The following is a 26,475-nucleotide window of genomic DNA, read 5'->3' on the forward strand; positions in this document are numbered from 1 at the left end:
TGGGGATGCCTCTCCTTTGGAAGGTAGTGAGGGAGGTAGTCATGGAATGGCTCAGGCAGCTCTGCCAGACCCTGATGGAGAAGGTTGACGGTCCTCAGCTCATGCCCGGGTCAGGCCGTTTCACAAGGAAGGAGGCCAGCCAGGCCAGGGCTGTGTGTGTGTGTCACCTGAGCAGAGCTGGACCGAAACCTACGTTTGGAGGAGGCTGGTCCTGGGTGTCTGTCTTCCCTGGAGGCACGTCTAACAGTGGCTGTTTAGCAGTAGGTGCTGACTTTGATTTTGGTGGGTGCTGTGAAGACGTGGGGTTAGTGAAATCATGCCTACTTCAAACGGTGGCTTCCACAATTAAACAAGTGGAGCCTGTCTGCACTTTCAAGGGGAAATGTTAGGAATCTGTTTCCCCAGGCCCTCTGGGGCCCCTCTGTGATCACATTCCCCCCCAGACTTTACCACCAGCCCAGCCAACACGCTGGGGCTGCTGTGTCCCTGGATGAAGCAGCTTCACTGAGGGGAGGCCTGCCCTGTGTGACAGAGCTCTGTGGGCGGGAATGGGGGCTGTGAGGTCGTTATGTTGCTTGAGGGTCGCTTACAGCTGAGAGCGTATTGAACTGTGTAGAAATGTTGTCTCCCCCTTACAGCTCTTTCAGGAAAGAGTCGCTCTTATAAGTCACTGGTTTGACCTTTGGACTAACAAGCAACGTCAAGAATTCTTATTCACGATATTTTTACACTGCACTAAATCACAATTAAGGTAAATGTAGTTATCATTGGTTCTTAAGGAAAATTAAATATAGCACAATGCTTATATACCTTTATGGGTTTCTTTTTCCTCCGCTAGAAAAAACAGCAACTGATACTTTAAGTTTTATAAGCAGACTCCTCCAGTGTGGCTCCCTCCTCGAGGGCAAAGCGGAGGCGTGGGCTTTGCCACCTTCTCACCACAGAGGGATGGTTAGTTTTTGCAGAAACTTATAACTAGCTTCATCTGGGGAATTTTTGACATCCTCTCAGTTTATTAAATTCTCCTTGTAACTGTCAGACAACGTATTTCAAGTAGCTATCTGGTATGTAGGCAGGCACTCCATAACTATCCATTACGTGAATGGATGGATCTGAGAAACGGCTGAGAGGGCACCACGGTAGCACCTTTAGGAACATGGGCAGGACTCGTGGGCAGTGGCCACCGACTGCCAGTGGTCCTCGCTCTTGTTCTTACTTCCCCTCCTGTAAAGTTTGTGATTTACTTTGAAATACTCCAGCCGGGACCACTGTGTAATATTTGAATGTGTTAGTTGAAATTACACCCGGGGCAGCTAGTGTGCCATCAGGAATTCATACTCTGGGGTGGTTAGTAGCATTCTGTTGGGAAGGTCATGGTGTCTCAGTTCTTACTAGATACTTTGCTAATCAGCATAGCAAATATCAGACATTAGTTATCAGAGCAATGAGTGGCTCGTTAACTTGCCAGATGAATGTTAGAAAGGGACTCTGTTTGGAGAAATTAAAGGGATTCAGATGTGGGACTGACCAAAACGTTCTAGAGAGGCCTGCGGCATGGCTGGACCTGTGAGGAATCTAGCCAGGCCGGGAGCAGATGTTTGTGAGGATGGCTTCCCAGCCTTCATCCCCAAATAAATGGCCTTGTCAGTCTGGGGATCTCCTGTAGCCATAGGCCAGCAGTGCAGGTCATGACAGATTCCTGGTTCTGGAACCTTGTCCTTTCTCAGCTGAGTGGGTCTCACCCGAGGGACAGAGAGCTGGGACCCTCAAGCCTGCAGAGGAGCCCAGAGGTGGTTTGGCTTATTTCCTAAGGTCTTCTTAGTGAAGCTCTAGCTATGGCATCCCTGGTGTTAGTTGCCTTCACTACAACCTGGTGATGAGGCTGGGGGAGGGGCTAACCCTCGAACTTCTTAGGCAGCTACCAAAAAGCATCTGAGGGTGCGAGACTGAATTGGCTTATTTTAGTTTGCAGCTGCTCACTTCTTCTTACACGTCTTCCCACCCATCTCTTTGAATCAGCCATTTCAAACCTCCTACCTCCTCACTCACCTTCTCCACTGTCAGCTTTCTCCTGTGTTCATGAGCACGTGGTGGATTGTTAACCGACTATCCATGATAGAGTCATCAGGTCACAGGAGGAAGGCGGACACCTTCCTGGCTGTGTTGAAAAAGGCGGCAGAGACAGGCCCCAGAAAAACAGCTCTTCAGTGGATGCCTAAGCATCAGGGAAGGGAACTTTCATGGTAGCCAGTGGCGAGGTTTTCTTTCACACCAACTTTATGGCTTTCGAGGTAAGAAAATAATGGACCAAACGTCACATCCACGATCGCTTTGTGGTGCATTGTGTTCTCTTCTCGCGTAACGTAAACCAAGCACTTTTAGCTGCATCCACTGGAGGTCACTAGAGAGCTTGTGGTGTATTTGGAAGCTTGTTAACATCAGGCCTGACATTTGTCACTGGAAATTGCGTCCTTTGTCTGGTACCTGAATTCTTTCTGTGCAACAGGGAGATGGAACTGATGTGTTCAGTGAAATTACTCTGCTTTGTTTCGGAGCAGCCGTGTTTCTGCACAGAGCTGTATGTGTTTCCTGCTTCCACGAAGCTGTTATTACACATTCTGGGCTGCTGACTTCAGGGGGAGTTGTATGTCAATTTCTGGTCTCTAGATTTGGCATCCTGAACCCATCTTTAATTTTTCGTAGTGGTTCTTGTCGTTGAACCTCAATCAGTTCGTTCCCCAGAGTATGGATTAAGTCTTCCTTATTCTCTTTCCTCCCTGTCTACCCCGGAGCTGTCTCTTCTCTCCTGCCAACATCTACAGGGGCCGTGTGCCAACAGTCTAATCCAATTTGAGCTTTGCTCAACTTTAATTAAACCTAAAAGCCCAACTCATTTTATTTTTTAAAGTTAGTGTAAACAACTTTCTTTTAAACATCTTTATTGAGATATAATTCTCATACAATAAAATTTATCCATTTAAAGGGTAGAATGCAATGGTTTTAGTATATTCACAAAGTTGTGCAATAATCACCACAATCTAAGTTTAGAACATTTTCATCACCCAGGAAAGATACCCCCTACCCATTAGCAGTCACTCCCCATTTTCATCCCCCAGCACCAAGCAACTGCTAATCTACTTTCTGTTTCTATAAATTTGCCTTTTCTGGACTTGATATAAATGGACTCATATGATGTGTAGTCTTTTGTGACTGGCTACTTTCATGTGTTGTAATGTTCTCAAAGTTCATCCGTTTTGTAGCATGTATCAGTACTGCTTTCCATTTTTTTTTTTTTTTTTTGGTGAGGAAGATTCACCCTGAGCTAACATCTGATGACAATTCTCCTCTTTTCCTCTTCTTTTTTCGCCTGAGGAAGATTAGCCCTGTGCTAACATCTGTGCCAATCTTCCTCAACCTTATATGTGGGACACCACCACAGTGTGGCTGATGAGCGGAGTAGGTCCACACCTGGGATCTGAACCTGCAAACCCTGGGCTGCCAAAGTGGAGCATGTGGAACTGTAACCACTCAGCCACAGGGCCAGCCCCAGTACTGTTGTCCTTTTTATTGACAAATAATATTCCATTGGGTGGATATGCCATATTTTATTGATCCATTCATCAGCTGATGGGCATTCGGGTTGTTTCACGTTTTGGCTGTTGTGAATCATGCTGCTATGAACATCTGTGTACAAATTTTTCTATAGGGATGTCTTTCTTTTAGAGATATACCTAGGAATGGAATTCTTGGGTCAAATGGTGACAGTGCAATCAACTTCTAATTATTAAGCATTTCTTTTGAACCATATTTATTCCTATAGTCCCTGTTCCCCCATAAATGTGAATAAGCTTGTGAATAAATGAGAGAATTTAGCATTATTTGAATGCCTGAAATCTTTATATATAAGCTAGGCTACATTTGTGCAATACCTTGTTTTCAAGGCAAGAAGCCATTGTTGTCATGTTTTGTCTTATAATTTCTGAATAATTTTGTTTTAATTCAGGCAGTTACAATTATAAAGCTTGAACAGGATATTGCAGTATTGGTTGGAAATATGTCCTAATTTTCTTTAAAAGTTTCCTCTTAATCTCTATGAGATATATTCAGATGTCTAAGATTTTTCTTTTCTGTCCTAATAAATATTCCATATTGTTGAGATTTAAGAAGATTTGTTGAATGCAGCTTTATGATATTTAAGACATTTTTCAAAGAGTCAGCTTCTTGAACCCTCCCTCTGACAGATTTTCCCTGTCACCTCAGCTTAAGTGGCACCTCTCCTGGGGAGCCTTCCCTGCTCATCTTCACCCCAACAATTTTTCCAAACCCCTGTCGTGGCATTTCCCCCAGTACATTGTGCTTATATGTTTCGTTGTTGTTAGTGACGTCCAGTCGATTCTGTGCACAGCAGAGCGGAACCCTGCCCGGTCTTTTGCACCATCCTCTCCTTCTGGCACTATATCAGACAATGAGAATGAAGAAAAAAGATCGTAAATAATGCTATGGTAGAATTTATTGTTGTTAGTGCCATCAAGACAATTCCAACTGCTGGTGGGCCTGTGTCCAGCAGAGAAAAACCACCCTCACACCTTCCAGCACTGTATTACACAAGGCCCTGCTGCTATTTATATGGTTTTCACACCCAAGTTTTTCAGAAGTGTGTGGCCTAGCAGCTCCGCTGAAACCCGTCCACCGTAGGTGACCCTGCTGGAATTTGAGATCCTGGTGGCAGAGCTTTCAGCATCACAGCAACATGCAGCCGCCACAGCGTGACAACTGACAGACGGGTGATATGGTTCCCTGAGTGGGACACGAACCCAGGCCACAGTGGTGAGAGCACGGGACCTAACCACTGGACCACCAGGGCTGGCTGTGTCATGTCTATATGGCCACATGTCTAATGGTTTCCAGTGCTGTTGTCCCCCTGCCACTTGACTAGGCTGACCTTTCCTGTGACTCCTTAAAGGAAGCTGGGCTGTTTGTGTCAGTCACGCTTGGAGAAACCTATAAGAAGTTTGCGTTGGTCTCCTAGTCACACTGGTGAGACGGGTTTCAAATTGCCTCTGCTCAGCAGCAGGTAACACCTGATACAAAGGCCTTTAATTACAGGGCTGGAGCTGTTCAAACTTGTAGCTTTCCCTGGTGAGTGGGGCAACATTCACGCAACTACATTCCCAGGAGACAGCTGGACTGTTGGCCTGTGTGTGTGTGTGTGTGTGTGTGTGCCATGCATTGGCAGAGAGAGATCATGAACAGTGAAGGACTGGCTCTAGTCATTTGGCCCCATCAGAGCAGACTGGAAAAGGGGTTGAGGGCAGAAAAATGCACCGACCAGTGTTTGGTTGAGAGGGAACAGACAGCCCCCACTCCCACTTCAGTCCATCCACCACTCTCTCCATCAGCCCCCGGCGGCCTCAGTTGAGGATGTCTGCCTCAGTTGTGAACTGAGGACATCTGGTGCATAAATTTTTCAGAGACAACATACTTCCAGGTTAATTTGATGTAGAGCAGCTGTGTCACTCTGAGTTACTGAACATCCATTTGCAAGGAGAATATTTCTGTGTGGAGGCGGTGGAGAGGAGAGAGGAGTATTCAAAGCACATTGGGTTTCTAAATATTCAAGACAAGTCTGGAAATGTGGGCCATCCTGACTCTCCCTCCCCTCAGCCCTGTATTCTGGACTTGTTCCTGTCCTTTCGTAGGTCAGATGGTCATGGGCAATCATGTGAAATATTAGTATTGCTGTTGGAGTGAGTGAAGCTAAGAAAGAAAGTGCTTGAGTTTAAAACAAAAGGAGAAAGCAAACCCCAAAGCTGTTTTATTGGGTGGGGATGGGGACAGGGGACAGGGGCTCTGGGAAGGTCGTTGGCTGACATTAGGCAGAGCCCCCGTGCACTCTCCCTTTATAACATTTGACTCATCTTTACAGCGCTTGGCACCACCTGACATGATGTTGTATAGAGTGCTGTTTATCGCCTGCCTGATCCTCCAGAATGGAGCTCCGTGAGGTCGCGAGCTTTTTCTGCTGACTCTTTCCGTCCCTAGCACTCAGAGCAACACCAAGTGCATAGTCCCCGCTCAGTCCATGCTTGCTGACTGAGTACAGGTGTCTAAAACACCCCTCACTACAATGACGAAAAGACAGAGTACCAGAAAAGGTTTCACTTGATAATTCTCCAGGAGGAAGGAATTTCTCAAGATGTTACAAGTTTTGGGGGCTGACGCCCTGGCCCAGTGGTTAGGTTCATGCTCTCCGCTTCAGCGGCCCAGGGTTTCACTGGTTCAGATCCTGGGCGTGGACATGGCATCACCGCTCTTCAGGCCATACTGCGGTGTCCCACATGCCACAACTGGAAGGACCCACAACTAAAATACACAACTATGCACTGAGGGGCTTTGGGGAGAAGAAGGAAAAAAATTTTTTAAAAAAATATTACAAGTTTTTGAATATAGGAGATTACTAATACTTTGCTTCATTTAAGTCTTTTCATTATTTAGTTAATTCAAGACCTCTGTAAAGCAATTCCAAAAGGAATTATGCACAGTAATAACACCCATGGTGCCACGTCACTCAACTCCAGGGGTTGTTGTTTCCACTGTCGTCTGTGTGAATGGCACCTCTCGAAGTTGTTTGTTGCATGACTTCCCAAATGCAGCAGCCCTGATAATACAACCATTTGTAAAGTACGTGATATTAGCTTCCAGATCTACCAAGTGCCCTTTCCCCTCTGCATGGGAGGAGTCGAATCCACAGATAATTCCTTGGAAAATGGAGACAAGGTTTCAAGAGACCCTCTGTCTCTATTTCTGTATTTAAGAATCTCTAGGAAATGTCCAGGATGGTTACGCAGAAGAAGTGAAGCAGTGTCTGCCCCTGAGACCTGATGGGCTGGCGAGTCTTAGAAGCGGGAGTCACGGGCCCTGAGGACACGCGAGTGCTCACTGAGTGCTTCTCTTTCCTCCTGCTCTCTTTGTGTGTTCTTTTGATGTCATAGTCAGAATGCTTTCAAGTGCAAATAACAGAAATAAAATTCAGTTTAAGAAGAAATGGGAGATTATTGGTTTAAGATTTGTCTGTCTTCAGGCTAGATGCTTGGATTCAAACAATACCAGGGCTCGCTCTCTTCCTTCTCCCAGCTCTGCTTCCCTGTTCATGTTGCATAAAACTAAAAAGAGTGAGACCCTTATGAAGGAAATTATAAATTTGTATTAAAGGATTGTAAAAAAAAAACCTGGATAAATAGATGTGCCATGTTTCAAGATGCCAATTCTCTCCAAATTTTCAAATTCGATTCAAGTCCAGTAAAAATCCCCAAATAGGATTTTCTCATGGCCCTTGAGAAACTGATTCTAAAGCTAATCTGGAAAGGAAAGTGGACAAGAACAGCTGAGAAGATTTTAAATGCTGTATAAAGAAACCATGTGCAAGGGTTGCACTGCCAGATGTCAAACCACTGTTATCACTGAAGAAACACCCCCAAGCAGTACCTCAAGTGGAAAGAGGAGCAAGGACAAGATGAGCCAGCTCTGGAGCACAGGGGCCGCGCCCGTCAAGGTCGGGGCGCAGACACTGGGTGGCTGGGTCTTCCCCCTGCCGTCACGACTTCACAACCCTGTTGGTCCCCCTGCCCGTGCCATGCCCCGTGTCCTCTCCTGCTTCCTCACAGGAGCCCTGTTCTTGCCGGGTATCTTGCGCGTCAGGGGTGGCTGGTTACCCAGGCTGAGTCAGGGTGCACTGAGTCACAACTCCACCCCGTTGGGTGGTGTCTGGCTCGGGAAAGGGCCTGTCGATCCTAATTCTGCCAAGAGAGGTGAGAGCGGCTGCTGGGAGCTTCTGGAGGGCTGTCTCCCTCTCACAGGGACTGAGAGGGATGCGAGGAGGACGTGCCCTCTGCGCTCCGCCCGGCTGTGTCTGTTGTGTGAGGATCTGTGCTCCCAGGGCTGGGGTATTTGGGAACCACCTCAGGGGACAAGCCTGGTGACCAAGCAAACCACTGCGTAGGCAGGCTGAGAAGAGACAGCCTCGGCCCTCGATGGCATCACTAAGTCCTTGAAGTCACTAGCCCTGGAGCTGCCCTTTGTCCTTATTGTTTAAGAAGAGTGAAAGGAAGGTAAAGAGGTTTAAAAATGGTCCATAATAGTCCATTTTTCTGGTCGTCACTTCCCTGGTCACATCAACTCTGGAGAATGTAGCTGAGAACCAGCTAGCTTTGGAAAAACAAAAAGCATTCAGCAAACTGTCTTTTACGCATGGAAGTGAGCCCTTCAGATCCTCAAACAGAGTCAAAGTTTTAATTAATTCAGGGCTTCAGAGGAGTTATCCCTGCTCCTAAGACCAGCACACGCGTTCATTGGGCTTTAGTGTCAGCGTCAGGTCTGCTACGCTGCCTTTTCTACCAGCGGGATGTCGAGAAGGGTGGGCCCATAGAATCACTTGATTTGTGAAAACACATACTATGAGCCTCACCTATGGAGATTTTGGCTCAACACATCTGGGATGGGGCCGAGGAAGCTGTTTTGGTTAAGTCCCCAGGTGATGGTACCCAGCCAAGCGTAAGCTGCCAGGCCTGGGTGACTGAAGGCTGCTCCCACCTCTCCGTCCCACTCCTCCTGGGGAGCAGGACACAGACCACCTGGGTGCCCTCCTTCCTGTTCTCAATGCCATGGAACAAACCTGTTTTCCCAGGTTCCACAGGTGCCTCTCACATCTTTCCCTTGGGACACTGCTTAGTAGTTTTAGAATGCTTCATTGTAAGTAACGTAAACTTGACACAAATAACAAAGAAACATTTTACCCTCATATAGTTGAAAAATTCAGAGGTAGGTTTGGCTGCAGTTGAAGCTCAATCTAGAGGTTCAGTAATAAAACCAATGATGTGCTCCCTTCTGTCCTCTGCTCTGCCTTTGGCAGTTGTGGCTTCATGATTTTGTTTCCTCAGTTGTGTCCAGAAGAAGAAAGAGCATCTCTGTTTCTGCTCCACTCTAGTTGCACTAGTTTAGGTCTGTACCCTAAAATTCTGCTAAGTGCTGTGGCTGGGGGACCAACCCACACAGATTCCATTACCTTAATCGTGTGCTTTTTGGAGCTTCTGTGGAACCATGGACCGTCAAATAGAAATTGAGGGTATTTTATTTAAAGAAGGGGAAGTAAATGATGGTGCCTAAAGCTGAAGTCTATTCGTTCAGCCTTCAGCAAACATTCACTGAGTGCCTGCTAGGTGCCAAGCACAGTTCTGGTGCACAGGACTCCACACTGGAGTGTAGGAGATGACTACCCTCTGAACTTCATATTTGAGTAGAATAAAACTTGTCCTAAAATAGGAAAAGGGGATGTCCATGCCTCTTTCTGGATATTTGACAGTAAAACACAGCATGACTTAAATATTTTGGGGTGTTTTCCATGTCTTATGTGGCAGCAGATAGCAGCCTCCCAATATGTCCATGCCCTAGTCCCTGGAGCCTGTGAGTGTTAGCTTATATGGCAAAAGGACTTTGCAGGTCTGGTTAAGGATTTTGAGATGGGGAGACTCTCTCCTGCATTACTGGGGCTCAATATAATCACAATGGTCCTTATAAGGAATGCAAGAGACGTCAGAGTCAGAAAAGAAGATGATGTGATGATGGGAACAGTGGGAGAGATGGAGAGATTTGAAGATCCTATGCTGCTAACTTTGAAGATGGATAAAGAGGCCATGAACCAAGGAATATAGGCAGCTGCTAGAACCTAAGAAAGGCAAGGAGCAGATTCTCCCCTCAGAGCCTCCAGAAGGAGCCAGCCCTGGCAACACCTCGACTGCAGTCCAGTGGGACTGATGTCAGACCTCTGACCCCCAGAACTCTGAGAATAAAGCTGGGCTGCTAAGCCACCAACTTGGTGGTAATTTGTTATAATGAACAGGAAATGAATACCACCAGTGATTTTCTCTGTTTTTCAACTTTTATTATTTTTTCATTCTTTTTTCTAATTTACACATATTTATTTAGCCCCTGCCAAGTTACAAGCACCACCCTAGGTATGGAGACAGAGCAGCAAAGGCAGCCACCGTGCCCTCTTCTGTGCGGCTTACGGTCCAGTGCAAGAGGAACACTTTCAGTGGGGAAAGAGTCCAAAACAGGACTGAGTTGAGGGTCAGCAAGAATAGAAACAAAAATAGTGCTTGGATGACACTGCTTTGCAAGAGTGTGAACGACACAGCTTTCAGCAAAGGATAGGGATGGGTTTAGTGGGTCGAGCTCGGTGAGGGACCGCAGCCTCCCACAGGAAAGTGTTTGGGCAGCAGGAATGGTCAGCCTTGTGGGAAGGTGAGGGGATTCGGGCAGTACCCCAGAAATATCACCCTAAAAATTCACTATCACCATCATACGTGGTTACCTATATTGTTGCAAATGTAGCTTTTTCCTAGCCACATGGCTTAGATCTACAAGGCTGGTTCCAGATAAAATTTCTTGCTCTTCCTCAGTACCATATTGCTTCACTGGCCACAAGTTGTATAATAGTAAGACTCACACGTGGGAAGTTACACTGCACTTGCATAGCAATGACAAATCTGTGTGCGTGCATTATCCCTCATTTTCCACCGTCCAAGGCATGCTTGGCCAACCCAATCGCTATCAAGTAACAGCTACGACTGTGCTAAATGACACAGGAAAAGTAACAGGGACCTCAGCTAGTCCAGGGATCAGGGCAGCCCACTCTGAAGACTGGACACATGGGCTGGAGTCTGAAGGACGAGAAGGATTTGGACAAGCAGAGAGCTGGGACGAGTGTGCTCTCTGTATGGGACGACATGTGTGAACGCCTCAGGCTTCTGTCGTCTCTTCAATAGTAACACCAGCTTTTGTAGAAGCGTTGGAAAATGTGCATAAGCAAAAAGAGGAAAATACCAGTCTCCCCTCATCCTACCACCAGAAGTAACCTTTTAATTTTCTATGCTCATGGGCATCTATGTAACTATGAATCAGATACACAAATTGTTTTATTTTTATTTATTGTTATAGGAAGGTTAGCACTGAGCTAACACCTGCCACCAATCCTCCTCTTTTTGCTGAGGAAGACTGGCCCTGAGCTAACATCTGTGCCCATCTTCCTCTACTCTATATGTGGGACGCCTGCCACAGCATGGCTTGACAAGTGGTGTGTAGGTCCACACCCAGGATCCGAACTGGTGACCTCGGGCTGCCAAAGCAAAAAGTGCGAACTTAACCACTGGGCCACCGGGCCAGCCCCCACAAACTGTTTTAAAATCTTTTTTAAAACTTGTCAATCATCCCTCTTTGTGGCTCTACCCATACCCGACTCTGCTCTCTCCTTCACCAAAGACTTTAGCATGCAGTTCCCCATTTCCTTTATAGCCCAAACCTAGTCATTGGTCGTGTGACATTGGCATCATGTAGAAACCCACCTGCTACGGGTCCTCACCATGCCGTGGAGCCACCACACAGACCAAGAGGTGCTACCCAGGCAACTGGAAAACAGGGACCTCTGCCAGTTCCACTCGCCTCTCCCAGACCACCTCTCCCACTCTTGTTCTAGTCATTTTCATCACTATTTTGGCAGCTCCTTTCCACTTCTTATCAGAAATTTTAGAGCAGAGAATTCTATTCAAGTCCCGTATTACTAAACCTTGTTATTTTGCAAAGTACGCATTGTACATCCAGCAGCACACTGCAAGCATTATGAATTATTCAAATGAAGCTATCCTTGTCACGATAAACGAGCAAAGCACATATTGTCCATTGTCTCCTTAGGTGGTGTTATTTCTCTTCACAGATTTCTTACTTTGCAACAGTAACTAAAATGCAATCAGTCACGATGTCATTATGGCAAAGTACTCTCTGCTGTTCATCTACTGATTTTTTTTCTTTTTTGTGACTGAAGCATTTTCTTTCCGTCTTGCTTAAGATTCATTATAGGTGAATGTTCCTTGCAGCAGCGCAGACTAGGAACAAATATAAAATGTGTAATTGAGGTTTACTTTAACAAGTAACTCAGACTCAGTTCTTCTCTTGCTCCTGTGGGACGGAACAGTAGATGCTGTGCGTGGGAAGCACACATCTTTGAAAAGGTCTTCGAAAGGAAGCTGAAAACATTCCTGTTGCATCTTATCTTATTGATCTGTCTTATTATTCCAAACGAGAGCAAATTGTCTCTCAAGGGCCAGTGAAACGCTTGTAGAGCCCACTGCACAGCGAGGAATCATGTCAGTGATCCATCGGGGTCAACTGTTCTTGGTGTTGTCACAGACTCATTCATCTCGAACGTTAACCTCTGTTGACACTGAGAAGATCCCCAGATGACACTTCTATCTGTGGACACCACATGCTGCCAGCACATGCACAGCTCCATTCTTTGCCCTCTGCTTACTCGACATGCACGCACACACACACACGCACACACATGTGCACACACACTTTCCCCGGGCCAGCATTCCAACAGATTCATTGTAAGCCAATCTGTTTTGTCTCAGGTTGTGACAAGGCTGCATGGACAGGGATCAAGAAAGAGCAGCGACTTAAAATTAAGCCAGAGGAGGAGAAACACACGAAATAATAAGTGATCGTTAAACCTTGAAACTGAAGCAGGTAGCCTCTTCTTTTTTAAAAAAACATTTTATTTTGAAGTAATTTTTAGCTTACAGAAAAGTTGCAAGAATAGTACAAATGATTCCTTTATAGTTTTTACCTGGATTCCTCAATTGTTAACATTTTACTGTTTTTGCCGTATTATTTCGAATCATTGGAGAGTAGTTTGTAAACGTGATTTTCCACTGACTTTAAGCATCTCACTGTGTTTCCTAAAAAACAAGGACTCTGCTGAAAAATCAGAATACATGCTCCAATATCAGGAAATCAGCATTGATTCAGCACTGCCGTCCGGCCCACAAACTCCACCCAATGTTCCTGACTGTTCCAACAATGCCCACTGTAACCGCACTTTCCTTCTCGGTCCAGAACCTGCTCCAGGTCACCTGCTGCTTTTAGTCTCCATGTCTCTATATCCACCTCAACCTGGAGCAATTCCGTGGTGTTTCCTTGTCTCTTCTTACCTGACACTTTTGAAGAGTACAAATCTGCTACTTTGTTGCACGACCTTCGGTTTGTGGTTGGCTGAGACTTCAAGATTACATTCAGGTTATACATTCTTGGCAGGAATAACACAGAAGTGGTGCTGTGTTCTCAGTGGATCATACTGGGGACACAACATGGCAGTTTATCCCATTGCTCGCGATGTTGACTTTACCACTTGGTGAAGATTGTTAATTACTAAGTATTTTGTGCTTATTAACTAATAAGTAACTAAAAAAATCTTTGAATGATTACTTTTAAATTAATTAAAACTTATTTGGATCTACCCAAATATCCTGGTTCCTCATCAAACTTTTACCCTAGTTTTAGCATCACGGATGATTTGTATCTGAAGCACTTATTACTGTGATAGCTGATTTTCTAATTTCTTAACTACTCCTACATGTATTAGTTGGTGTTGTGTTGCAAGGTAGAATTTTTCCTTATCCCAAGACTTGTAGTTGAAGTTCCAGTTAATCCAGCAGTTTGAGTAAATTTGTGGTCAAGATTGTCTCTGGCCTAAAGATGTTCAGCAGCCTGTTTATGAAGGTAACTAAGGTCTTTTTTGTCGCTAATTGGAGGTGCCATTGTCATGTCACATTGGAACTTTCTGAGGCTTGACCCACCCTTTGGGGATTTAGATCAGAGAAGAACCACTGCAGGAAGGAATCTGTTCAGTCATTACTTTTCTTTCAGTGAGTAACAGGGCAGCAGGAGCCACTTAGCAGTGAGAAAAAGTTCTGCAGCCCAGTGGCCCAAGGTAAGTGAGTTCTGGTGGGTTCTTATTGCCAAAGTTTCCAATAAGCTGTGAGATTGATCACAAATATCTATAATTCTGCTGAGTTTGGAGGATATTAGAGGTTCTAGTGAAGAGTTTGATTTACTGATACCTGGATTGCTTCCAAAGTTTCTTGTTCTAGCAGTTCTTATTCAAATGTGACCACCTACCTGGTGGCTTGGATCTGTAGCAGATGTTTGCTGATAATATCTAAAGAGGAGAATCAGGTATTAAGTATCTTCTTTGGGTAGTCGGTGGCTGCAGGGCCAGCCGTGCATCTTACATGGGCCATGAAACATCTCTTTGGTCTAAGTCCGGTACAGCCCCCAAGACGACCACTTTGGTGGAACCTTGGATTGTTTATTTGTTCGAGATCCATCTTTGCTTAGGTGGCATGCAATGCAATGTAAGAAGTTTTCTTGATGGATGTCATGTAGAAAAAACTTTTCTTTATGAATGTCACATTATGAAATTATGGTTGAATTTGTTTAGGCATGATGATAGTATTATAGTATATGTTTTTTTTTAATGTTCTTATTGTTTAGTGATACACACTGAAATATTTATGGATGAAATGATATGATGTCTTGGGTTTGCTTTAAAATAATGTTGGAGTGAGGGGAGAAGAAGAAGAAGAGGATATAGCAGATACCAAATGGACTGTGAGATGATAGTTATTGAAACTGATTAATGGGGTCATAATAGTACCACAGCTATTAAGGTGAAATACAGACATTTTCAGGCAAAAGGAAACTGACAAAATTTTTGTCAGAACACTTGCAGTAAAGAAATGCTAAAAGAAGTTCTTCAGGCTAAAAAAATTGATACCAATGGAAACTTAGATTTATAAGCAGAAATGAGCACAGGAAATGGTAAATATGTGGGCAAGTATAAAATTTTGAAGTCACTTAAAAAACATATGACTGTTTAAAGTAAGAGCAATGTGTTGTGTGGTTTATAACATAAGTAGATGCAATATATATGACAATGAGACCTCAAAGGATGGCAAGGACTACACTATGGCAATGTTCTTTAACTTTATATGAATATTAACTCTAAGTAGACTATGAAAAGTTAGATGCATATTATACTTTCTAGTAACAACTTAAAAGAGTAATGCAAAAAGTATCCTGAAAAGCCAATAAAGGAATTAAAATGGAAAACAAAACAATTTATTAACTCAAACCAAGGCAGGAGTGGAGGAATAAAGTTTTGTAAGACAGACAGGACAACTGAACAACAAATAACAAAATTGAGACCTGAATTCAACCATGTCAATAATTATATGAAATGTAAGTAGACTAAACCCTCAAATGAGAAACAATGATCGTCAGGGCCAGCCCTGTGGCATAGTGGTTAATTTCAACTTGCTTACTTTGGTGGCCTGGGCTTCATGGGTTTGGATCCCTGGCACAGACCTACACCACTTGTCAGCCATGCTGTGGCAGTGACCCACATATAAAGTGGAGGAAATACGGCACAGATGTTAGATCAGGGCTAATCTTCCTCAGCAAAAAAAAGAAAAAACAAACAAGCAAAAAACAATGATTGTCAAATGAGCTGAAAAGACTCATTTCAAGGTGTAACTTTAGGGGCTGGCCCTGTGGCTGAGTGGTTAAATTCGAGTGCTCCATTTTGGTGGCCCAGGGTTTCACGGGTTCGGATCCTGGGTGTGGACATGGCACTGCCCATCGAGCCATGCTGAGGCGGCATCCCACATGCCACAGCTGGAAGGACCCACAACTAAAAATATACAACTATGTATACTGGGGGTGCTTTGGGGAGGACAAGGAAAAATTTTTAAAAAATCTTAAAAAAAAAAAAGATGTAACTCTATACTGACTATGAGGGAAAGTCACTGATTGATTAAAAGTAAAAGGAAGGGCAAAGATACACCATGCAAACAGTGAGCTCATATGGTAGGAGGGCAACATTAATAGCACATGAAATGGATTTCAAGGCAAGGAATATTGACAGAGAGACAGAGAGGGTCATTTTATAATGCTGAAAGGATCGACTCATCAAGAAGCCATAACAAGTATAAATGTGTATGTACCAAATAACAGTTTCAAATTACATGAAACAAAAACTGACAGAATTAACAGAACTAAACAAAAAATCAGCAAGAGCATGGAAGATCTGAGCAGTCTTCTCAACTTGACCTAATATTTGTAGAAAACTAAACCCAACAACTTCCAAATATATATGTTCTTTTCATGGGCAAAATAGCATTCACTAAGATAGATCACTTCTTGCTCTGCAAAATAAGACAAAATACATTTAAAAATGTTGAAATCTTATTAAATATATCTTTAACAACAATGCAGTAAAATTTGAGATTAATAAAAATATCTAGATTATCCACAGATATTTGGAAATTAACTCTCTTATAAATAAACTATAGTCAAAGAAGAAATCACAAGGGAAATTAGAAAATATTTCAAACTGAATGATAATGAAAATAGAAGATATTTAAGCACGTGGGATGCAGGTAAAGCACAGCCTACAGGGGAATATATCATTTAAGTGCTCGTATTAAAAAAGTAAAAAGGCTTTAAAGTTAATGACCTAAATTTACACCTTAAGAAACTGGAAAAAAATAGTAAATCACACCCAAAGTAAGTAGAAGGAAAGAAATGATAAAGAGTGAAAAATCAATAAAATAGAAAATGGACAAACAATAGAGAAAATATATAGAAATAAAAGCTGTTTTTCCAAAAGAGTAATAAACTTGATAAACTCCTAGCAAGAGTAACCAAGGAAAAAAGAGAGAAAACACAAATTGTCAATATCAGGAATGAAAAAGGGGATATTGCTATAGATCCTGTTACCTTAAAAAGATAAAAGAAAATTATCAACAATTTTATACCAATAACTTTAACAATTTAAATGCTTGTTTTGCAGATTCCGTAGTTGTCTCTAATAGTTGTTTTGTAGATGCTTTGCACACGGTGCATGAATTGAGATGGTTTTACTGCTTCCTTTCCCATGTGTGTGCCTCGTGTTTTTTTCCTTTCTTGTTGAACTGGCGAGAACCTCAGTACCTGTTCTCTTGGAGTGGTCAGAGTGGACGTTCTTACTTTGTTCCTGACGTTGGGGAGGCATTTAATATTTTACCACTAAGTGTGATAGAGCGATAGGTTTTTATTCTAATTGCATTGGGAAGTCACTGTAGGGTTTTACTTGCATGAGTGACATTATCTAACTTGCATTTTAAAAAACCACTTGAGCTGCTGTGTGGACAGTGGGCTGTAGGAAGACTGGAGCGGAAGCAGGAGAAATCAGGAGGCTGATGCAGTTGTGCAGGAGAGAGGGGTAGGGGCCTTGGACCAGAGGATGGCAGTGGAGATGGAGAGAAGGGATTGGATGTGGGGATACATTTTGGAGGTAGAGCTCCCAGGACTTGCTGATTTATTGAATTTGGGGTAAAGGAAAAGAAAAAAACCCAGATTTATAGCTTAAACAACTAGGTTTATTTCAGATTTTTTTCCCTATGGATTTTAGATACTTTTATTATTCATCTTCCTCTTTAGAATGGATCATTGAAAGTGGATACAGTATTTTAAATCTAATCTAATGCTATTTAGGATTTAATTATTTTTTTATGGTAGAACATCAGAGAAAGAACAATGACATATTTACATTGGATTTTTAGTCAAGTTTAGATATGAGTTTTCTGAATTAAAGTTGTGTATCTTTGTTTTTAGGTTTGTCCAAGACTGGTTTTCCGAAAGGATGCACGTGGCCAAAGTGGATTTCTCTACAGTGTTACCACGGTTCCTTTCTCTGCACATCTTCTCCTTTCTGAATCCGAAAGATTTGTGTGTGGCTGCACAAGTCAGCTGGCCCTGGAAGTTTTTAACTGAACAGGTTTACTGCTTGTCACTTCCTAGTAATGGGGCCCAAATATACCTGTCATCTGGAATGCTGTCAATCAGGGTAGCTTCCTTCCCTGAAGATAATAATTGAGAGCATCTGAACCATGATTAACTTACCCTTAAGAGAAAAAGTGGGGATATGTTAAATACAGTAATGTATTCTGTAAGGGGATATACACTATTCTAATAATTCATATAATTTTAATAATCTTTAAATACTCAATTATACTCAATTTAATTATTTAGAAAACATTTAATCTTGGCTAAAGAAGTCTGGTTTTTTTCATGGAAAATTACTTAACCTTTGGTTTTTATATCATATTATTTTATCCATGATAACTCACCTCAAAAATTGCCTTATACCCACAGCTTCAACTGATCCCTCTTTGGCTCCCGTCTGTCGAAGAATATAAATGCAAGTCTTCGACACCCTCTGTTGCTAATTCTGCCTCTGGCCCACTCGTCTCCTTTTTCTTTTAAAAGACAATGGACTGTAACGGCGGGCGTACTTTAAACGCAAGTCGATCATTTACTTCCTCAGCTTGTGCACACTTTGTAGGGTGGCTGGTGCTGAGAGTCTGTCTCAGAGGCCTCCTTGCTGTCTGTGGGGGGCCTGCCTGCAAAAGCCGCCTCGAGCCCTGGGTGGTAGCATCTAAGGTCCCAGGCCCAATGCTTGCATGGTGGGTTGTTTCTGTCGTTTTACTTTCTGCCGTTCTGTGTCCTTCTGTTGAAGGAATACGTCTTGCACACAGAATACGGTGGTGGTGGTGGTGGTTTTCATATCCAGCGATCTTTGACTTTTAGCTGGAGTGACTTAGTCTGCGTACATTTATGTAAATACTGATGTACTTGGTGTAGGGCCACCATTTCAGAGTTTGTTCTTTATTCCATGTGTTTTATATTTTGTTTCTCTTCTTGTATTCTTCTGGAGTACTTAGATATGTTTTAGATTGGTAATGGTAAATTCTTTAGCAGTCCTTCCGTGACTGCCACAGAGCTGACAACTCTCGTCCTGGCACCTCCCAGCAAGGCAAGTAGCCTGGAACCTTTCACTCCCTCAGCACCTCACTCAGTGTTTCTGCTTTTCTTGTCAAATATTTTAATTTTATACACACACGCACACGTATAAGCAATACATAAACACATGTGAATATCTATGTATGTGTTCATCTCACCAGGCTTTATTACTATTGCTTTATGTGGTCAATGTTTATTTAAGTAACCACACCTTTGCTTCCCCTGCTGCTCTTTATACCTTCCTGCATCTCTGAGTGTCCATTTCAGATCATTTTCCTTCTGAATTCTCTTTAATATTTCTTTTAGTGTAGCTAGCTGCTGACAAATTCTCTTACTTTTTGTCTGAAAATGTCTTCATTTCACCTTCATATTTGAAGGATGTTTTCAGTGGGAATTTGAACTCTAGGTTGGCAGTTAATTTTTTATAGAACTTTGAAAATTTTCCATGTTCTCTGCCTTCCATAACTTGTTTTTTGGGAAGTAGGAAGTGTTATTGTTGTTCTTTTAAAGGTAATATTTCTATTTTCTGTAGCTTCTTTTAGGATTTTTTCCTTCTGTTTTTTGTTTTCCACAATTTTATTGTAGTGTGCCTCGAGGGGTGTGTGTGTGTGTTTATCCTGTTTTGTGCTTTGCAGTGATTTTTGAATCTGGGGTTTAATATCTTTTATCAGTTTTGAAGAGTTCTCAGATGCCTTCTCTTCCTATTGCTTCTGCCCGCTCACTCTATTCCTTCTGGGATCCCAGCACTTGGGTTTAAGTTGACTCTCCGTGGCCGTAAGTTTCCTATTGCTTCTGCCCGCTCACTCTCTGTTCCTTCTGGATCCCAGCACTTGTGTTTAAGTTGACTCTCCGTGGCCCGTAAGTTTCCTGTTTTCTCATGTGTCTTTCCCATCCTCAGCCTTCGGGGTTTCAGTCTGGATTTTCCTTCCAGCTTATCTTTCACTTGACTAATCATCTCTTTAGCTGCATTCTAATTCGATCTTAAACTGGTCCAGAGTTCTAAATTTCAGTTAATATATTTTTCAGTTCTAGAATATTGATTTTATTATTTTGCCAAAATTCTCCACCTAGACATTTGAGTTTTTTTTTTTTTTTTAGGAAGATTAGCCCAGAGTTAACATCTGCTGCCAATCCTCCTCTTTTTGCTGAGGAAGACTGGCCCTGAGCTAACATTCATGCCCATATTCCTCTACTTTATATGTGGGACGCCTACCACATCATAGCTTGCCAAACAGTGCCATGTCCACACCTGGCATCTAAACCAGTGAACTCCGGACCATCAAAGCCAAATGTGCGAACTTAACTGCTGAGCCACTGGGCCGGCCCCTAATATCTTAACTATATTAATTATAGGGGTTTTTTTTTTAAGTTCATGTCTGATAATTACAATGTCTGGATCTCCTGAGGATCTCTCTCTATTTACTAAAAAGACAAAAGAAGAAACAAATAATTCTTGTCTTTTTGTGTGCCTGGTATTTTGCGTTGGGTACCAGATACTGAGTACAAGAAACTGATGCTGTAATCTGAGTCTCTGGGGGATGTGACCTTTCTGCAGCAAGAACTTGCTGTTGTTTCTGGCATTTGGTTAGGCTGGAAATAGATTGCTTAAATCCAATCAGAGAAGGAGGTATTTCAAAGCCTGCCTCAGTCCTTGTGATAGTTTATCAAATTCCTCATCATTCTTCACTGGAAAGAGTCTCAACTGAAAGCCTGGTGTCATTGCCGGGGCTCTTCTCCTTAGTGGGCCCTGAATTTAGATTCCTTTCTCCTCTTCCCTGTGGGGTGCCCAACATTCTTATCGCTTCTACGTCTTCCAGCCGTAACTTTCCTCTCTGCTTCTCAGCCTGAACTTTACTTTGGAACTGTCAAGTGCCTTGAAGTGAAAAGCGATGCCAAACTCAGGCTCACCTCTCAGGATTTCCCTGATCTCTGGTGTCTTGGTTGCATAGTCCTTATTGTATTGTAGCTTGATAATGCCTTCAAATGATTGTTTTATAATACTTTGTCTAGATATTGGATTAGATTAAGCCATGTGAAATTTGCTGCTTTCATATATCAAAACTGGTTGTGTATTGGCAATATCATCTAGTTCAGTCAAAGTTGTTCCCAGTGGGAGGGTTGGTCTGAAACAAAGTACACCATTGCTAGAAGCAGAATTCTCAGAATCTATCGTTAAAGTAACCAAATGCTATGGGAGCCCTGGATAAGTGTACAAAGATGACGAATACATATATATATATATTCTTATATATGTTCACCAAAGAAAATTTTTCCTATGGAGTAAGGTATGCTTCTTATTTCTCAGAGTTAAGTTTAGACGCCAGCCAACTGCACTAGAAATATCAACGTAATAATAATAATTATCTGTATACCTGAAAACTGTATTACTAAGAAACTGTCCTTAAAATATCTTTACAATGCATCTTTCTCCTTTCCGTTTCTGAAGGATTGCTTATGGATGCCCAAATGCATTAGGTTTGGGTGGTTTCTGCCCTATGCTCCGGCGGATAACGAGTACGGTGCCTGGAAGCACCACTACGTTGCCTGTGTGTCTAACTTAGACTGGCTGACACCCAGGGAAGCCGCTGCTGTTTATGGGACCCTGAATGAGCCCAAAACAGGAGACGAGGAGCTACAGGAGAGACAAAGAGAAAAGTGCCTAAGGAAAGTAATTTGGGAGAAAATTGCACTACGTAAGAGTGAGTGGCACTTTAAAACTTTCTGTCTTATCCAAGTTTACATACAGATTCCCACAGAGACGATGGTACTGTCTTTCTGGAGTAGTGTGTGGGTGGCATTCTCTAAAGTATGTTCAGAACAAACTCTTTTTTTCTTCACTATGTATTTTAAGTTAATTAAGAAAAACAACAAGATTTCAGATGAAATATATAAGGTCACATATCAGCGCCTCCATTGCTGTCCTGGTTCCCCTCAGTTTATAAGACCAAAGACAAGGAGAAGGGAAAAGTACAAACACGGGCAAAGGAAATAAATAGGTTCAGGACAATTCAGAAGAATTGGTGAAAAGGAGGAGAAATGAAAATGGGAAAGGAGGAAGGAGGAATGGTGTTAAAAAAAAGTGGAAAGGGAGGAGGGGAGCGCATTGTCGGCTAAGCCTTGGATCTGCACAATGTGTGAAGGAATCACAGGGGCCCATCCGAGTTCTCCCTCCTGCTTTTCCACCTGCTCCCCTCTGGGAGATCCGAACAGGTGGGCAATTAGCTGAAGCCAAGAAGGGCAGAAATGGCCGTGAAGCCTATCACTTGGTAAACTGGTTTCCACAAGAAGGAGGTGCTGGTTCTCCGAGCTTTGTCTCTTGATCTAAAATGACTGGGGACTTGCAGCCACAGTGCTGAGACATAAAAATCCAGATAGAATCTGTAAAAATGCTATAATTACTGCCATTTGGAATATCACCCTGGGCGGCTTGATTTAGACGCCTTATCTATGTGGGTGTGGCCGGGAGAAGCATGAAGAAAACAGAATGCCTGCTGCTTTTGTTTTCAGAAGAGTTACTCAGAGTCCGACCCCCATGGGGGAGTGGAACACGCTGCTGGCGATTGTTAGAATCCAGATACCAGCCACGTCTCTCCCAGACCTCGAGGGGTCGAGTGGGATTACAGGAAGCTGTAGAGAAACAGCTGGTCTCAGCATCGTTGGAAGCTTTGCCCAGGCGGTGAGCAAACCTCCATCTCCTGAGGGCTCAAGACCACCTGTGACACCAAGAGTTCACCCTAGAGCAGCTTAGCCAACATGCAGGGGTCCCGTGTAATTACATGCTCATATCCTATGAAACAGCAGTAGGAATAATTCTTTAATCTTCAAGAACAGTGGTCTTTAACATGCTTTCTGAAGAGGGAAATATATAGCTCTCAAAATTTGTATTTCAAATATTCTTAACCCTGCAAAGAGGCTATATTGTGGATGCAGTACCTTTTCTGTATAAAGTTATTGAGCAAAAATAACATTTTTTCCAGAAATGTTTTTTATGGAATAACCGTATCCAATAGTAATGTAGGGGTGGAGTTGGCTCTGGAGAGAATGGAGACGTTACTCAGAAAGCGCTGAGGCCAGGGTGATTTAGGAAATGTAAAATTTCTCAGCTATTCCTTTTTAAAATGTCGTTTTGAACCCCTAGGTATGCCACTACATTCATTTTAAGTGCCCAACGAAATCTAAGTCAGTTCCAGGAACCCTTCCAGTTACCCACGAATGTAGGAGGAGAGGCCCAGAGGGCAGCTTTGACCCCACCCTGCCCGGGAGCCCCACTTGCAGCTGTCCCCGAAAACCACAGGGAGAGACAGGTACTGAGGCCACGTGCCTCGGACAGTGTAACTGACCCCCAGGGAAACTACGGGGCTCACTTAGCAGATCAAATTAAGAGAAAATGAAAACTTCACTTATTCCCCTTCAGGAGCAAAGTTTCTGGAAGCCATTCCTACCCTTTACTATCAAAGAAAAGTTGGCGAGGAGTTTATAAAAATGATGACAGCTCTTCTCGTGCTTCCCAGCCACACATCGTATTAATATCCTCTCGGATTCCTGCATATGAGGTACGGTGCATTAGCAGGCCAGCCTTCCTGAGTCAGGTTGTTTCATTAACACTAGAGGATGTGTGGCTGTGTATGAAAAGGATCCATCTAAAAGGAACGTCGTCTGGAAATTTACCGACCCAAAACAGTTAAAAAAATCTTATTTGAAATTCTTATTGAATTGAATTTGTTGCACTTAATCCAAAAAGGAGCAAGGTGATTAAGAATTATTTTAAAACTTCTTTGGAATGGCCAAGGAATTTACTAAAATCGTGTAACCACCGCCTCTCAAAAGAAGAATGTCAGAAATCCTATTTTGTGATCTGTTTAATGAGTGTACCGTTAAATTGAAATATGCTCTTTCTATAATGAAGTTATATATTTTAATTTTAATATGAATAATAGGAAAATGGAAGCACAAAGAAGACATAGAAAGTATGTATTTTTGTAGATGTGTGTAAATATGTGTACATAATATACCCAATTCACGCAGGGGTGACAGAAGGAGGTAATATTCATTGGCCTACTAGACAGTTTTCAAAAAAATTCCTATTTGTAACCAAATGGTTGCTTTCAAGACATAAAATCACTTCTCTTTCTCGGCCTCCAGCAATTGACTCTAATCATTTATGACCGGCTAGCTTAGTGGATCCACATGAAAGCAAGACCAGGGTTTCGATTTCCACACAGGCCTCAGATAGCTCTAATGGCTAGGGTGCATCACGCCGGGCACAGAGGATAACTGGTGGCCGTGTGGGTGAATAAACTGGTGTAAAATAAGTCTGTTCTCTCATTTGTCTTCTTTACATAAGACTATGCCATAATTACTTATTTAATTACCACTGTGACAGACGTTTAGTTGAACTGTGACCTCCAGACAGTGGCATGAGGTTTTGGGAAAAATCAGTGACTTCATTGACTTTCCAACTCATTTGCTGCTAAAGAATTAACTTTATGATAATGAAAAGTTTATTTGGTTGTTGAATTCAAAGAACAGTGATTTCAATATTTATTTAAATGGTAAAAATCAATATTGATCATTCAAAAGTTCATAATTAAGAGGAAAACTTTCAATGCATTTGAGAATTCCATTGCAAAATTGTGTGATCTCTAGTTTATTGTTTTTTAAAAGTTGTAGATATGTCCATGTGCCTGGATGTGTATAAAGATAAAAAGGCTGGAAGAAAATAACCTGAGTGTTAACAGTATTTATCTCTGAGTGACTGAGTTACAAGTGTGCTTAATCTTCTCCTCTTATAATTGGGAAAGAAATAAAATAATTTAAGAAGAAACCAACAAAGGAGAAAGCTTATCTTCTTCCTTCCATAATTTCTGAAAAAAAAAAGTTTTTAAAAATCACAGATTATTACATCTCTGTTGTATTAATAAATATTCCAAAATGATGGACTTCCCTTCTTCTTCTAGGTGGTGGTGGACAGTGTCAGGGCAGGGGTCATTTCTGTGGTTTATGAACACAGTGGCCTAACCTTGGAGAGCCTGCTTTATCTCGTAGAAAAAGCTCTGGATGGGCAGAGGGCACAGAGTCTGGGGGTATTCAGCGATGGAAATAGCAGAGAAATCCATTTACTCCAAGGTAAGCCTGGGGATTGGAAAAAACAGCAACTTTGCACTGATGTAACATTTGTCCACATGTATGACCTTCAGAGGACTATTTAAGCTCCAGTTTGCTAAGAGGGTTGATACCCCAGCTCAGAGCAGTCAGGCAGAGGTGTTCCCTCTTATTCAAGGGAAGGTCAGCCTTTTTGTTCCAGTGAGGCTTCAACTGTTTGGGTGAGGCTCACCCAGATGGGGAGGGAAATCTGCTTTACTCTCTCTACCTATTCAAAACACCCTCACAGATACACTCAGAATCATGTTTGACCTAATATCTGGGTACCCATGGGCCAGTCAAGTTGACACATAAAGTTAACCATCACGCCATTAAACAACAACTCCCCTTTTTCCCTCCTCCCAGCCCCTAGGAACCACCACTCTACTTTCTGTTCCTGTGAATCAGACAACTTTAGAGGCCTCATATAAGTGGAATCATACACTATTTCACTTTTTGTGACTGGCTTACTTCGCTTACAATGCTCTCAAGGTTCATCCGTGTTGTAGTATGTGAAAGGATTTCCTTCTTGTTTTAAGGCTGAATAATATTCCATTGTATGTGTAGACCACATTTTGTTTATCTGTTCATTCTTTAATGGACATTCAGGTTGCTCCCACTTCTTGGTATTGTGAACAGCGCTGTTATGAACATGAGTGTACACGTATCTCTGAGCCCCTGCCTTCAGTTCCTGTGGCTGTACACCCACAAGTGGGATTGCTGGATTGTATGTAATTCTGTTTCTAACTTTTTGAGGAACCACCACACTATTTTCCATAGCAGCTGCACCATTTTATAATCCTACCACTAGTGCACAGGGGTTCCAATTTCTCCACATCCTCGTCAACACTTGTTATTTTCTGTTTTTGTTTTGTTTTATTTTGATAGTAGCTATCCTAATGGGTATGAGGTAATATCCATTATGGCTTTGATTTGCATTTTTCTGATGATTAGCAATGTTGAGCATCTTTTCATATGCTTGTTGGCAATTTGTAAATCTTTAGAGAAATGTCTATGAGGTCCTTTGCCCGTTTTTAAATTGGGTTATTTGGTTTTTTGTTATTGAGGCGTAGACATTCTTTATATAGTCTAGATAGTAATCTCTTACAAGATATATGATTTTCAAATATTTTCTCCCATTTTGTAAACTGACTTTCATTCCGTTGATTATGTCCTTTGATGCACAAAAGTTTTTAAGTCTGATGAAAGTGAAGCAATTTTAATAGCAGCAGATACCAAGATCTATAAATTGGTGTGCACTAACAACATTCATTACAGTTTCAGATGGCTTACACCACAAAGGAAAGGATTGGCTGATAACACTAACTTGTTATGGGCTGTCTTTTAAAAATGTCAGTGATTACCCTTTTTTGGGGGAAGGAGATGATGAATGTTTCAGAAGTAAACTTTTAGTTTCTATGCTTCCTCCTACTGTAACTTGCATCCTTCTTGCTTATACCTAGAATAGAATTGTTTTAAGTTTTACTAACATGAAATCTTCCGTCTTTGTGGAGTGAGGGGAGAGAGGGAGTGAGATGGTCAATTTCCAGCTGGCAGGAAATTCCCAAAATGGCAGAGTGGGCACCTGAATCCCCCATC

At 42.4% G+C, this 26,475-nt stretch overlaps 1 protein-coding gene and 1 long non-coding RNA gene across 39 annotated transcripts in view; one reads left to right on the forward strand and one right to left on the reverse strand.

Moving 5' to 3' along the window:
• ECT2L (epithelial cell transforming 2 like) overlaps window positions 1–26,475 on the forward strand; it is a 75,613-nt gene that overhangs the window by 11,898 nt on the left and 37,240 nt on the right. For 22 of the 38 annotated variants that reach the window (XR_011522672.1, XR_011522675.1, XR_011522673.1 and 19 more), the window contains 6 exons: window positions 639–751; window positions 17,548–17,710; window positions 21,182–21,434; window positions 22,243–22,411; window positions 23,150–23,288; window positions 24,693–24,861. Coding sequence is in view for 29 of the 38 variants with exons in the window: in XM_070559475.1 (XP_070415576.1) it covers window positions 639–751; window positions 17,548–17,710; window positions 21,182–21,434; window positions 22,243–22,411; window positions 23,150–23,288; window positions 24,693–24,861 (1,006 nt within the window). In the remaining 9 variants the exon portion in view is untranslated. Of the gene's footprint in view, window positions 1–638; window positions 752–12,464; window positions 12,580–13,683; window positions 13,823–17,547; window positions 18,749–21,181; window positions 21,435–22,242; window positions 22,412–23,149; window positions 23,289–24,692; window positions 24,862–26,475 lie in introns of those variants that run through there. The other 16 variants (XM_070559494.1, XM_070559502.1, XM_070559497.1 and 13 more) reach the window with 6 other exon arrangements.
• LOC139073664 (uncharacterized) lies at window positions 12,592–13,595 on the reverse strand. Its single transcript, XR_011522676.1, has 3 exons — window positions 13,466–13,595; window positions 13,044–13,186; window positions 12,592–12,791 (listed from the first exon to the last, which is right to left on the reverse strand). It is a non-coding gene; the product is annotated as an uncharacterized lncRNA (long non-coding RNA).

The sequence above is a fragment of the Equus przewalskii genome, chromosome 9, assembly GCF_037783145.1.
Source record: "Equus przewalskii isolate Varuska chromosome 9, EquPr2, whole genome shotgun sequence".
NCBI classification, from domain to species: domain Eukaryota; kingdom Metazoa; phylum Chordata; class Mammalia; order Perissodactyla; family Equidae; genus Equus; species Equus przewalskii.